This window comes from Cavia porcellus, unplaced genomic scaffold (assembly GCF_034190915.1).
Source record: "Cavia porcellus strain 051 isolate PalLab524CR breed Dunkin Hartley unplaced genomic scaffold, mCavPor4.1 scaffold_2, whole genome shotgun sequence".
Lineage (NCBI taxonomy): Eukaryota > Metazoa > Chordata > Mammalia > Rodentia > Caviidae > Cavia > Cavia porcellus.
This window is the reverse complement of record NW_026947485.1, coordinates 100,171,514-100,186,531: the sequence shown is the minus strand read 5'-3', so window position 1 is coordinate 100,186,531 and position 15,018 is coordinate 100,171,514. Positions and strand designations below refer to the sequence as shown.

At 38.8% G+C, this 15,018-nt stretch overlaps 1 protein-coding gene across 3 annotated transcripts in view; it reads right to left on the bottom strand.

Moving 5' to 3' along the window:
* Dock1 (dedicator of cytokinesis 1) overlaps positions 1 to 15,018 on the bottom strand; it is a 516,033-nt gene that overhangs the window by 96,886 nt on the left and 404,129 nt on the right. For 2 of the 3 annotated variants that reach the window (XM_013143418.3, XM_003479612.5), the window contains exons 30-31: positions 14,501 to 14,579; positions 10,622 to 10,722 (exon numbers count right to left, since the gene is read on the bottom strand). The exons of the other annotated variant lie outside the window; for it this stretch is intronic. In XM_013143418.3, coding sequence (XP_012998872.1) covers positions 10,622 to 10,722; positions 14,501 to 14,579 — 180 coding nt within the window. The remainder of the gene's footprint in view (positions 1 to 10,621; positions 10,723 to 14,500; positions 14,580 to 15,018) is intronic. 3 annotated transcript variants of the gene reach the window in all.

The window sequence follows — 15,018 nt, the reverse complement described above, 5'->3', positions numbered from 1 at the left end:
TCATTAACCCAAGAACAAAAACCCTGTGTCTGCCAGAGCCAGCCCATTCTTTGAAGTGAGGTCAACTTGAGTCCAAATATAGACAAAACTGGGCAAGTTATTTGACCTTTTTGTCCTCAGTAGTAGGAAACTGATAAGTGATAGCTATCTCCCAGGCTTTTGTGAAAGATGAAAGAGATGATGCCTCTGTATGTCTCAGAAAGCATCTGAGCCAGGTTAGGTCCTTTCTTTAAAATCTCAGGCTGTACCTCATCTCAGTATCCTCCTCATCATTGTCATGGTCATGTAGACCAATCATTTAGTGAGCATTTGTGTGTTCAGACAATACTCACAGACCAAAGAGGGCTATCAGCATTGCAAGAGAGACAGACATTAATTCAACAATCACATATGACATATACACACCTTCTATGTATAACACCTGTCAATGTGATCTTATAGACAGGGCTGTGTAGATGTAACTGGTTGAGACAAGGTCCTATTGGTGATAGGATGGGCCCTAAATCCAATGACTAGTACCCTTATGAAGATGAGGAATTTGAGAGACATAGGTATACCGGAGGAAATAGGAGAGCATCTGATCAAAAGATGGAGCAGATCATAAGTATGAAGTCACAAGTCAAAGAACATCAACAACTGGGGATGGCTGCGAGAAGCTGGAGGAGTAGTAACCTGGAAGAGATTCTCCCTAGGAAAACCCAGAAGCACTCAGTCTATTAACACCTTGATGTCAGACTTCTGACTCCAGAGCTGTGAGTCAACCAATTTTTGTGATTTCAAGCCATGTTCATTGTTATAACAGATAGAACTAGATTAATACAGTGATCATTCAGTTAAATATCTTTGCTCAGTAAATGATGAGGATGCAGAGCCTGAAAAATGCTTTCTTCGGGAGAGGGAAAAGAATGAGACCTAATTTTGAGGCTTGAGGAGCTCCACCCCTTCATATTTGGATGGAGGGGTCTAAACTTGACCAGGAAATAGGCTAAAACGCAAGGAGGAAAAACTAGCCTGGAGTGCTGGGGGTGAAGAAAGGAGAATGCTAAAGATGGAGTGCTGTGGTTTCGATGTGGTCTGGCCCCAAATGTTCATGTGCTGAAGCTTGTTTTCCAGTGGAACTGAGGGGGAGGAGGAGACTTCACAAGGTCAAGTGGATGTGATAGGTAACAGGAACACCACTCTCTGGAATGGATTAAATGCCATCAGAAGACTGGGTTAATTCTCATGAGACTGGATTAAGTCTCAAGGTATTAAGGGAGTTACTCTCCTGGAACAGAGGTAGGTCTCTCAGGACTGGATTCATTACTGAGAGGGGGCTGTCTGAAAGCAGGTCAGCCTATATTTCTTTTACACAAGCATACCTGCAGCACAAGACCCTCACCAGAAGCCAAGGAAATGCTGGTGCCACACATGAAATTTCTCACCTCCAAGACCATGAGCCAAAATGGGCCACTTTTCTTTACAATGTACACAAGCCAAGGTACTTTGTTATGACAACAAAGAATGGACTAAGATACATAGAGAAAAGGACAACCATTTTAAAGGACTTGGAGACAGCAAAGAGAAAGATGGACATCCCCATTCCCAATTTAGTGCCTTCTGATCTGGCCAGAGGTACTGAGGAATACAGGGTCTATAGCTTAGATGAGTGATGGAAGGTGAGGAAATAAAAGGAAGAAAGACTGGAGACAAACAAGGAGGGATCTAACTTGCAGAGTGAGGCATTTTGTTTTAATGGGAAAGATGGTAGTTTCTTGGGAAGGTGAATGGGATGGGACCCAGAAAAGACCAACAGCAATTAACCTTGTTAGGCCCAGGACTGGCCTGTCTGCATCAAGCTTTACCATCCTCTACTGGACACATCACTACCAGTGCATGTGGGACACTTAATTAGTTTTGCCAACATGAAGTTGACACAGAGTTACTGCTTATAAAGTCTGTCTCCCTAGGTCCCCTTCTAATTCCTAAAGTGAATTTGTTTTGAATAATTTAAGCCTCTTGAAAAAATAATTAGCACAAACATAAATTAAATTGATCATATTTCCGGTTATGATCTGTAATATAGAATCATAGCTTCTGATTAGGTCACATTACAAAATTGGGCTTGTCACAGCACATTTTCAGTTTCCATAAAAAGTCATGCCTACAGTTTAACTTAACAACCAGGCATTTGGGACCTCAGTGTGTTTATGTGGTAGACTTGAACAGAATTTTTTAAAAAAGGAAAATAGCCTCGGTACGCATGGGAGAGAAAGGGTGTGTGTGTGTGTGTGTGTGTGTGTGTGTGTGTGTGTGTGGTGTGTATGTGATGTGTATATATGGTTCAGATACAGGGCTAGGATTTTGCCACTGAATTTTTTACCGTCTTACATTGAACATTCTAAACAGATATCTTAAACTCAGCCTGGAGCCCCAATTCATGAACACTCCTCTCCTCTTCTGGAGCCGTCCTGAAGATAGACATGTTCTAGCCACATTGTCCAAGAAGGAAGGAAGTGGATCCCCAGGACCCAGAAATAATCTGAAGTACAAACTGAAGCCCACAGAGAGCAAAAGAAAAACTTCAACTAAGAAGAAGGTGGTAGCTGGTGGTGCCTTCATCCTGGGACCAGACTCACTGTGCAAGAAGAGCTGTTTGAACCTGGAGACTCACGGACACAGTGGCAGTGACTGCAGAGGCCTCTCCAGAGAGACACAGCAGTGGAGGGGAGCAGTGGACATGGAGCACTGCACTGGCTGGCTGGCAGTGAGTGCAGAGGACTCTGTCCTCTTGCAGAGAGAGAGCAATTAGCCAGGAGCCATTTTGGAGATGGGGAGGCTGAACCCAGAACCCAGAACTGCTGCTGGCTTCATCTAGCAGCTCCCAGCTGGGTGCAGACCCAAGGAAATTGCTTAAACTGCAAAAAGCCCAATGAGTCTGGTCTCCTGGCAGACCTGCTGAGATTATCCACTAAGCTGCCTAAAAGCAAATGCAGGCTTACAATTAGATTGGCACGATTTCAGGACTCTGTCCCCACAGGTTGTCCACTAGTGAAACCAGAGAGAATCCTGTAAGTTGGCTTTGTTTTTTCCCTTTTTTTTTTCTCTTTCTCCTTCATTGTTTCTATGAGTATGAAAGTGGTTCCTAACTTCTTTGAGGGCATGATTCTGTTCTTCCTTTTAACACTTACATCTCTCTTTTCCCTCAGTCTTCCGCACCAGTTGGCATGATCCCCCTTTGTCCTCCAACCTTACTTCTGATCTCTTTTTCCTCTTTCACTTCTCTATTTTCTCCTTAATCCATTTCAAATTTTAACCCTGAAAGGCAAAATTGACATACTACAGACTTTTATATTATATATAATTATCTGGTTTGTTTTATCTTTTGTTACACAATTACAAATCTAATTCATATGGTTAAAGGTGCAAATGAAGGCTTACCTCAGTCCGTTATTTTCTGGGCTAGGTTTGATGGTACCACTACAACCAAAATTGACATAATTATTCTAAATGGCTATTTTTTTGGTATTCCATAACTGAGATTAAATAAGGTACACAGAAAATATGGTGGCAAGATGCCAAAGAACAAGGAATTAGGCTAAACAAGCAACACACCTCATCTCCAACAAACTGAAGAGGTAAGATCCTCCAACAGACTCAAAATCCAAAGACGAGCTACACCTGGAAGATACCTTTAGGACCCTTATGTGTCCCAAACACCACCAATAAAGCATGTTGGCAACTGATAAGGATAGGCCACTTATAAACATCACCACAGGATTTGAACTAAAAAGAGAGAGAAAATAAAATGAGAAGACACATAAGTGAAATGTAACCCCAGGCATCCAGTTCACCAAAGGCAAATCAAAGAGGCAATGAGGTGGGACAGTCTGAAAGCCCGCACCCTCCCAGTATCTCTGAAGCAGTAACAACAAAGCTACTGAATGAGGCTCTGGAAAAAACGAAATCAGAAATAATCTCTCAGGTAACTATAGAGATTACCAAAATACACACCACGCTTAGCAGCGTTAGAGCAGATACAGACAAAATGTAAGACAAGTTTAAGGAAATTATAGAAGTTCAGCATAGGAAAGAAATGGAATCCATAAAGCAGGTTCAAGCAGATATCCAAGACAACAGAAACTCCATTGAAAGTATTTGAAGCAGATTAGGCCAATGTGAGAACAGGATCTCAGATCCTTGTCTCTGAAGACAAGTAGTGCAGTTAGTGACCAGGAAAAGAAAGATTTCTCAAAAATTGCAAGGGACCATGAGAAATCAATCCAGCAGATGGCAGATGGAACAAAAAAGAATGACTTAAGATTGGAGTCAATGAAAAAAGCAGGAGATACTACAAATGACATTTTAAAAATGTTCACAGACATCATGATAGAAAACTTTTCTGGTAGAGAAAAAGAATTTGACATACAGAGAAATGAGGCATAAACAACTTTAGTTAATAATGATCAAAAACATCTACAGTCAGGCATATCACAGTCAAAATTCTAGAAATTCAACACAAGAATAGAATCCTAAAAGCTATTAGAGAAAACAAACAAATCACCTATAAAGGAAAGTCCATCAGAATTACTTCTGACTTCTCAGCACAAACTCACAAGTCAAGAAGAGCATGGAGTGAAGTACTCCAAATTCTAAAGGAAAACAACTTTCAACCAAGATTGATGTAATCTGCAAAACTACCTTTCAAAATTGATGGAGAAATAAGATACTTCCATGACAAAGAACATCTCAGGAGATTTATGATCACGAAATCAGAACCTGTAAAAGGTCTGAAGAATGCAACAGAAGGAATCCTCCAGAGAAGGCAAACAATTGGAAGGGAAAAAAGAAGGGGAGGCAATAATAGGAAAATAACATGACAAAGATAACTCAATACATATCAGCTATAACCATCAATGTTAATTGTCTCAATTCACCAATCAAAAGACATACAGTGGCAGAATGGATCAAGAAGCAAGATCCAACAATATGCTGCATACAAGAAGCACATTTAATTCAAAAAGAAATTCATAGATTGAAAAGTTAAAGGATAGAAAACAATATTCTATGTGACAGGAACTCAGAAAAAAGCAGGGATAGCTATTCTATTTGCAGACAAAGTAAATTTCAAGCCAAGACTGATTAAGAGAGATAAACTCACTACATTTTCATAAAGGGAACAATTCAAAAAGGGTGCAGATAACAATCACAAATATATAGGCAAAAAATACTAGTGCACTCGACTATATAAAAGAATTACTAACAGACATTAAAAATCAAATAAGCCTCAATACAATTGTACTGGGAGACCTCAGTACTCCACTGTCACAGAAAGACTGATCAACTAGACAAAAAATTAACAATGAAATATTAAAACTAAACCAAAATTTTGAAAAAATGGACTTAGAATATGTCTATAGAGTGTTCCACCCAAGAAGGCAGAATGGCATGACTGAGGGGTAGCTGTTCAAGGCAGCCACAACTGACAAGAGCAAAAAAGCGAAAAGGGGAAAAGCACGCTTCCTTCTCTCCCCTTTACTGTATGCCAGCTCCTCACCCCTGGGCCGGTGCAGCACTCACACCATCAATCCCAGTGCTAGACAACAAACCAATCAAATGCTGGATGCAGCTGCCTCCATGAGTGCATAAGGCTTGGTGGTGTTGGGGCCGTCTGAACACAAAGCATGACAGCATGAAAAAATGAAATACCTAGTAATGAATCTAATAAAGGGTATAAAAGACCACTATACTAAAAAGTACTCTGAAAAAGGAGACTGAAGAAAAAATTAGAAAATGGAGATATCCTGTGCTCTTGGATAGGAAGAACCAATATAGTGAAAATGACCATACTTCCAAAACTGTTATACAGATTCAGTGCAGTCCCAATGAAAATACCAACAGCATATCTCACAGAATTAGAGAAAACAATCCTAAAATTTATCTGGAACAAGAAGAGATTAGAATAGCAAAGATAATCCTGGGCAACAAATACAAGAGGGGGCATCATAATTCCTGACTTGAAATTATACTATAAAGTTATTGTGATAAAAACACTGTGGTATTGTTAAAAAAATAATCTAAACATCAATGGAATCAATTAGAAAATGCAGAAACAACTCTAGATGCATGAAGCCACCTTGTATTTGATAAAGGGGGCCAAACACATTCACTGGAAGAAAGATAGGCTCTTTAATAAGTGGTACTGGAAAAACTGGCTCTATATATGTCAAAGATTAAAACTGGACCCATATCTTTCACCATGTACTAAGCTAAAATCAGAATGGATCAATGATCTTAATAATAAGGCAGAAACATTGAATATGGAGGAAGATAGAGTACATAAAACTCTTGAAGACACTGGTGTAGGCAAAAACTTTATAAACAAAACCCTGATTGCACAAGAACTTTCACAAAGAATCGACAACCTCATCCTATTAAAAAGCTTTTGCACAGCAAGAGAAACAACCAACAGAGTGAAGAGACAACCCACGAAGTGGGAGGAAATGTTTTCCAGCTGTTTCTCAGACAAAGGACTGCTATCAAGAACATATAAAGAACTAAAAAAAAAAAAAAATCAATCTTCCCACATTTAAAGATCCAATCAAAAAATGGGCATTTGAGATGAATACATCTTGCTCACATGAAGAAATATGAACAGCAAAGAAATATGTGAAAAAATGTTCAACATCACTGGTCATTCAAGAGATACAAATTGAAACAACACTGAGATTCCATGTCACCCTAGAAAGAATGGCCATTATCAAGAAATCAAGCAATAACATATGCTGGTGGGGCTGTGGGGAAAAAGGAACCCTTTTCCACTGTTAGTAGGAATGTAGACTGGGGCAACCACTGTGGAAATCAATTTGAAGATTCCTCAAAGAGCTAGAATGAGAGGTCCCATTAAATCCAGCTATTCCCTTTCTGAGTGCCTTTACAAAGGAATTAAAAATATCATACTACAGTGATATATGTGCACACATGCTTATAACAGCACAATTTGTAATAGCTAGATCTTGAAAACAACCTAAATGCCCATCCACTGAGGAATGGATAAAAAAGAAGTGGTATTTTAATACAATGGAATACTACTCAGTCACAAAGAAGGATAAATTGGAGACTTTTATAGGTAAATGGATGTAACTTGAGATTATACTGATCAGTGAAATAAGTAAGAAACATGTGTAAACATCCTATTGTCTCAGTGTGAGAAGCTGAAAGAAACAACATATGTATATGTATATATATATATATATGTATATGTATAAAAAACAAACTAGGTACTACTGATTTTTTTGAGTTCACTGAACAGAGAAATTTGTGCTAGTATCGTTGCACAGTTGAACACAGAAGTCTTGCGCTCTGGGTGAATGATTTGGGGATCACAATGTGCAATGTATGTTCCATTGTTTCCCCTTCATTTACATGTTTTGAAATTTTGTTTGAGATTTTTTTTCCTTCTTTTTTTCTCCTCTCTTTCTCATTGAAAAAAAGAAGCATTTGGAAAAACAAAACAAAACAAAAATAAAAACAATGCAGAATTCGCCTTCCTTGAAAAACAAACGAAGTCATTTTTTTTTTTTTACTTTTTTCATATTTCCTGAGCCCCAGTACAGTAAAATGCCTGGTGAGTGGTGGGAGGGAGGCGTGATAGTCAGAATTAGCATGGGCACAACTGTCCCTCCTTTGGAGTCCTCAGCATCAAAGATGTCTGAAGTTTGAGGTAGTTATGTTTTCTTACTACAGATTTTGATTTCTAGGGGTTATTTATTTTGTGGTTTGCGGGAAAATCTTATACTGAATTTGGGTTTGACCTCATCAGTTCTCTGCATCATAGGGATCATTCTTATGTTACTCCCAGGCACTTTTGGGGTATCTTGCTGGAATGGGCATCCTACCTGCCCCTTGATCTCCATCATCAGGAGGATAGAGCACTAAACAGGCAAGTCTTCTGACAAGAGAATTTTCTACAGTTGTAAGCCACAATTATACAGACTAGGTAGATGTAAGGAGCTGCCTGATTGGTAGGAACAATGAGAAAGCTAGGCTTAAAGGGGTGGAAGATGCCCACTCAGATGACCATGGTTGGATTCATGACTCCTGCAGTAACTGACAGGGCACATGGAGACAGTCCTGAGGCTACAAAATGACAAAGTTAAGTGAGTGCAAAGTGCTCCACTGAGTTCCACATCTGAATCTAGTACGTGGCTCTAATGGCTCCAATTCAAGGTATCAATCCCTATATTTCCAACCCCAAGTCTAAGGTCCCTAGACTCTACTTTTAGCTTCTAAACTCAGAGCATCTCCATACTTATAAATGGAGCTATGTCCTTTTGCATGTGATGTCCCCCTGTGGACTGGCTGTTCAAGTGGCAGACCTCTCAGCTAGCTTCCCCTGGAAGATCCGTGGTTCCCCAGGCTGCATGCTCTAAGTCCCTTTCCCAGCTTCCAAAGGCATCCATTTTTACTCCATTCCACTCCTTATTTTTACTTCTCTACTTTACCCACTAAATTGTAAATGTCTTCATCATGAAATTTATTTCTTCTGTCTCTTTCCAGGCTAGCCAGCTAAGGAAAGGCAGACATCAAGGAGCTTACTTAGTATTTTTTGGCTTTGAAGCCCCCAAATCCACACAGCTATATGGGAAGTGAACATTTTCTCTGTCAACCAAAGAGGGGCACTGCATGGTTAACATCTGCTGACACCAATTTGGCTTAGGCTGCTGGCACAGCAATAGGAGGGAACACTGCAGAGCCACCTACCCTGGCCTGGAGGGTGCCTGCATCAAAGTGTTGATAGTTCTTTTAGGCAGGTTTTCGATCACCATGCACCTCTTTTTCCCCATGTGCACCTTTACAAGTAGGAAGTGCAGGTGCTTGGCAACAAATGGATTTGGGAGTCGGCAGCAAACTGGGATCTTGATGTGAACCCTCAGTAAGCAGAGCCTGCGTGGGCAGCGATCCCCAGCTGAGACTTAAGCTTTCCTTCTGAGGGACAGATAAAAGGGTCCGTAGCTCTCACTACCCTATGTGAGCTACATTGCGTGATGCTCAGTGTGTACTGGTGACTAGTGTTTCTATGACAGCAATTTCCACAAGAGCACTGACACAAGGACAGTGAGGATCATAAGCAGCCAGACCTCATTTTCATCCTGAGGACATGAATGTGGAGAAGCAAAAGCTCTATGCTGAGATAGTCTACAGAAGGTTCATTCTGGAAAAGTCTTATTGGATGCTGTGATTTGAGGTAAGTGAACAACACCTGTATAAGCTCTACACTGGGCCAGCATTCATGGGTGGGACCTGCTCAGTCTCCAGTATATGGGTTGGTAGTACATTTCTATCTTCTACAATGTCCACTGCCTACATCTTGGCTCTTAGAATGCAGTTACCCAACTTGGGGGAGGGATGAGAAGGAAGGCTGGCCAGGTGAAAGCTGACATTCAATTAGACAGGTATATCAAATGCTGGTAGGTCTTAAGTGGGTCACAAATTAAAACCTTGGGCTCTAAGCTGCCTGAACTTGGGAATCTGCTTTGGCCAGTTACTTGAGCACCCTGAAGTTCACCATGCTCATTTGGAGAATACAGATGATGAGAGATATTAATGTGTAACTTTGTGTTTTAGTGAATATATATGAAAAATGCACACAAAATGTTTAGAAGATCCATGGTACGTAGAATAAGCCCAGTAAATGACTTTCTAAAATACATCTCACTCTCCAAGGACAGTATGCTTTCCTATTGCCCTGCAGGGAAGATAAACAATTAGAAAAAATAAAGAAGGTTGAAAATTTGCCATCTTCTGGGGCTTCCTCCCCAACCCCAGGGAACGGTGGGACTCACCAAAGCCTTGGTGCAGTTAGGATATTGCAATTAGAAATACAATGACCTGGCAATAGTAGTGCCAGTTCAACACTTTTAACAAGAGTATTTATGAAAGGAACACTCACAGCAGTGGAAAATTTGTGAAACTGAGGCAAAAAGAGAAGAGGTTAGGCCTTTGGACACCCAGATATTAGCAGGAAACTTGAAAACAACTATTTTCCTTGATACTGGAGCAGGAGCAGTATAGGATGCAGACGGGCAGACAGAGCCAAAAGCCCCTGATAAAGACCTTGGCCTTCATGGAGTTTCAGTGAGGTTTGCTTGCACTGACACAGGGAACCTTTCAGTTCACTTAAATTTCCTACCTAGGAGAAGACAGGGATTGTTTGCTGCCAAGAAAGAAATTACTAATAATTCAAAGTCCACTGTGATTTGTTAAGACAGTCCCAACACTACCAAGGGCTTTCATCAGAAGCCTCCTTTTAAGAAGCAAAACTGGAAAATTAAGCAATAAAGTAAACCACATATGGAATGACATCAGAATAGTGCACAGGAAAAGTCATTATCTTCAGAAACTTAAAGTGTGTGTTGTGCTAATTGTATTGAATTGAACTGATGTTGAACCTACCAGGATGAATCCTGCAATTTTAGATTCATGGTCTAGAAAAGGCAATATCCAATACATGATTTAAAACCACCCTTTCATCACACTGTGATTACATCTCCATTTGTACCTTGTTGGCTTAAAGATGACATGAAAATTATGCTAATACAGTTGGAGGCTCCTGCAGTTTTACAGCTGGATGAGGACTTACTTGTTAAGGATTTTGGCTCTCTTAGCACTTGAAAAATTCTCCAGTTGCAAGGACTCTTGAGTGAGGAAAGCAACAGCCAGGTGAAAGTAGTTATTCCATAGCTGAAAACCAAATATAGGCGATGCACAGTTGTTGAAAACTTAATACATGATCTCAAAAAGGCTCTGGGATATTTATCATCTGTTCAACACATACTTCTAAAGTGTTTATGAAAAGAAAACTCAAAGAACTACTAGTGAAATCCTACAGTGTGGCTTAGGGTTAAGAATGGGACCTCAGGGTCATGGTGTGTCTACTCAAATCTTGGCAATGTAGTCCACAAGGGAAACTAAGACGTCTCAGTGTCTCAGTTTCCTTAATGAGAAAACTGAAACTTCAGTATCACCTACCTTAGAGGCTTGCTGGAAGGATCAAAGAAATACATATACATATATATAGGCATTCACAGGCGGAATATATAAGTACAGTGGCACAGAGCATGTGACACTCAGTGAATATCATCTCTTACTGTCATATCTTTCAGACTTTTACTGAGGAAAAATATAGATTTTGATTATTTATATGGACTTGATTTTTTTTTTTTTTTTTTTTTTTTTTTTTTTTTTTTTTGGTGGTGGTGGTGGTTCTGGGGATCAAACCCACAACCTTGGGCATGCTAGGCAAGTACTTTCCCATTCCAGTCCTTATAAAAATGATGGAAAACCTTTTAGAGCTTTCAATGATACAAACAGCTCACCTTAGCATGCATGACACCACTGTCCTATGATTTCTTTATTATACCAAAGTTATCCACATGCTAAACAATACAGGAAAACATACAAACATCAAACACTTCTTATCTTGAGAGCTCATGGATTATATGTGGTTTAAAAAGCAAAATGTCATTTAAAAGAAATTTGTGTCAACTTTCTCTTTTATTAACCAAAGATGATAATCAAATGAGATAGCTGCAAAGTTATATTGCAGTACGGTAATAACATTATTGGTTCTATATTTAATTACCTCTGAGTTTTCATATGTTATAAGGGTGTGCTGGACTCCATTTATCCAAACTGGATTAGGTACTGGACTTTCTAGGGCAACACAACAGTGTCTTTGAGCCCTACAGAACTAGTAGGGAGGTGCAGTAACCTCCCTGAGACTGAGACTGAGACTGAGAGGAGACTGGGAACTGCCCAAAACTACAGATAGCGGGTGAAGTTGGCCAGATTCCCTGAACCTCACAGATCACACTCCATCACTGTCTGGAAGGGTACTCTGTCTTTTGGTCTCATTTGTAAATTGAGTGACTCCAGTCCAGAAAATTCAAGTTGTTCTTTCGCTCTTGGTTTTGGAACTCACACTTTTCACCTGTGTTCTCATCGCCAATGCACTGGCAATCACTAGCCAGTGTTGGTTGCATTTTGAGAATCGCTGTGCCACAAATAGCATGAACACATTTTAATTTATACATGATGCCTTTGAAAACAATACCAGCAACAATGCAGGAATATTTCTTTTTAAACAACAATGTCACTAACTCCTTACTCCTTCTTTTCATTTATAGGAAGAGGATTATTACAGAGCCAGAAGCACTTACGGTGTGACCATTGCCAAACAACAAGAAACAAGGTAGTATTCTCTCAGTAGTATAAGATTCACCTAAGATTTATTTATGTTAGTAGAATTCTTATGAAAATATAAGTGCTATGTGTTTTTAAAAAAGAAACTCAATTACTGTTTTTAAAACTTCACTTGAAAGACAAAAATGCACAGAACTGGCCAAGATAATTCTGTAGCACAAAACTAACAGAGAAATACTGGCTGTATTAGCTGGCTTAAGCTGTAGCATGAAGCCACTAAGGTAATAACACAGAAAATGGAAAGGACGTGCGTGTATTCTTGCAATTATGCTAATCAAAGCACTTACTGGGCAAGAAACACCGATGAACAAAATTTGTGGGAAAAAGCAAAGTTAGACCTTATCCTAACACTAGCTGTAGAAATTCTACAAAGATTTAAAATCTGAAAGTTAAAAGGAAAAAAACAGGACTCGAAAGGTATTAACTATAAAAAATATTTAAATGTAATATTGATGCAAGAAGAGAATTTACAAATAAAACATAAAATAAAATAACCACAAAATGACTAACTTATCTATAGAAAAATCAAGTATTTTCATATAGCTCATACACATTTAATTAATGTAAACAGAGATTATTTTAGGATTCCAAATATATAACAAAAATTTTAAAAAAGACAAACAGTCCAAAAGAAAAATAAGTAGACAAAATGACCAGGCAGTTTGTAGCAGAAATGTCCACTGCTGGTAAGTATCCTCTACCTAGCTGGGAGCTAACTGGCTGCTCTCAAGGAAGGTTGAAAAGTTGCAAATTGTGAATGCAGTTTAGGAGGGCAATTTGTTAGTATCTGTCAAGTTTAAATTCTCACACCGTTTTGCCTGGCAATCAAACTATTCTACAGCAGTTCATTTACTAAGGTGCACATGTCTCACCAGAACATGGTAGTAAGGCTTAGGATAATGAAAAACCACAAAAGCTTGCAGGTCATCAGTGCAGAAATGGCTCAGTGTACGTTGTTACCTTTGGATTCTGGAAATGACAGGACTATAAATACAGGGTAGGAACCAATTTTAAAAGCAAATACAAAACATTTCCAAGGCCCATATAAATGATTAAAATTTTAGTAAATGCATACAATAAATAGTTTTAAGTTACCCCTGCAGAGAGGGAATGAGAGTTGCAAAAGGGTTAGAAGTAGTGTTTCATGTTAACTTGGTATACTGACCTACCTTGCATAAATATTTTACAGTGAGAATGTATCTCTTTATGACATATGAAAGTGGACATTAAGCATATAAAATGATAAAATTATAAAAAGTAACATGTCTAAATGTTGTGTTTGCTATATTGTTATCTAATTCTATAATGCTCATAAATGAGAAGCTGATAATTTTAAATTTACAAAACAAAAAAAAGACCACAGATACTTTTTATACCAAGTATTAGCTTCAAATTTTTTGAAGGCAATTCAAATGGGACAGTATATGGGCATCTAATTTTTGTTATGTGGTAACACATTTTTGGATCATCCATTGACTATTTTTTTTAAGTTCCTCCTCAGAGAACGATCCTACCCAGGAAATAAAACATACTGTTAGGATTTAGACGACTTCCTTTTAGTTGCAAACTTCAGTAAAATAGTCTAAGTACTAATAATGACAAATAAAATCATTATTAGCAGGTATGTCTGCAGAGTGTAACAAACCGAGAGCCATAAATCTCAGATGCACAATGCATAAATATCATGCCCAACAAAAATCAATCCTTGTGGAGACACAATACATATGCATGCACCCACGCATGCATGCATGCATGCACACATGTATTTTGCATGCATCTAACAGGCGCTTTTGAAACTGACTAACCACCTGGTAAAGATTTTAAGTTTGGGAACATAACCAGTAGCAGAAAGTCGGTAGAATAATCAGGGGGAAAAAATTCTAGAAGCAAGCTGAGCTCAGTGAAGCAAGCCAGCTTCTCCACTGACCCCTTACTCTCCATGCTTAGGAGTAAGACAAACTTGGCAGCCTTATACACTGGGTCAGTAGCCTGCCTAGCTGGAGAGTCCCTCCTTGTCACTCTGATTCAGTGGTTTCTCTCTGAAATAACTCCATCTCCTAACTTGTTAAATTGAGCAAACGCCCTCAAGGCATAATTTTCACTCCTGGCTTCCAATAATATATATTGTAAATTCCATTTCCACATCTCGGATGGGAGACCAATTAAGTTCGAAGATTAGAAATAAACTACTGGTGCTCACTGGCCATTTGTTTTACCATGATTCCTCCACAAAGGATGTGCCTGCCTCTTCTCTTACCTGTAGCTCAAAATTGGCTTGATCCAAAAATTTCTTGTTCAGCATATCTGCATACTGATTAATTGCTCTCAGGAAGACTCTGAAAGATCAAGAGAAAATAACATAATTACACATTAGGCTCTGGCATCTTGGTGGGCTTGGCATTTCAATTAGCTACACCCTAGACTCTGCGATTTTTGGATCAAGCCAAGTCTCCCTGTTCTGTGTGAATTTGGGGGGTTTTGCTCATGAGAAACTCATAGAATTAGATATACATACTTTCCAAATTATCATGGAAATCAGCATAAGCAAAATGAAGAAAACATCAAAATAATAGCTTCTGAAAGCAACATTTGAAAAGTATCACTAAAAAAGGAAAAAAGAAATCTAATTGAAAAAATAAAATATACAAATAAAACCCTGCCCTAAAGTTGAAATGTCATGTTATTGTGTTAAATTATCTTTGTTTCTTTGTTTCACTGGCCTGTTTAAGTTATGAATTTGAAAGCTTTTTTTTTTAATACCAGGGATTGAACTCA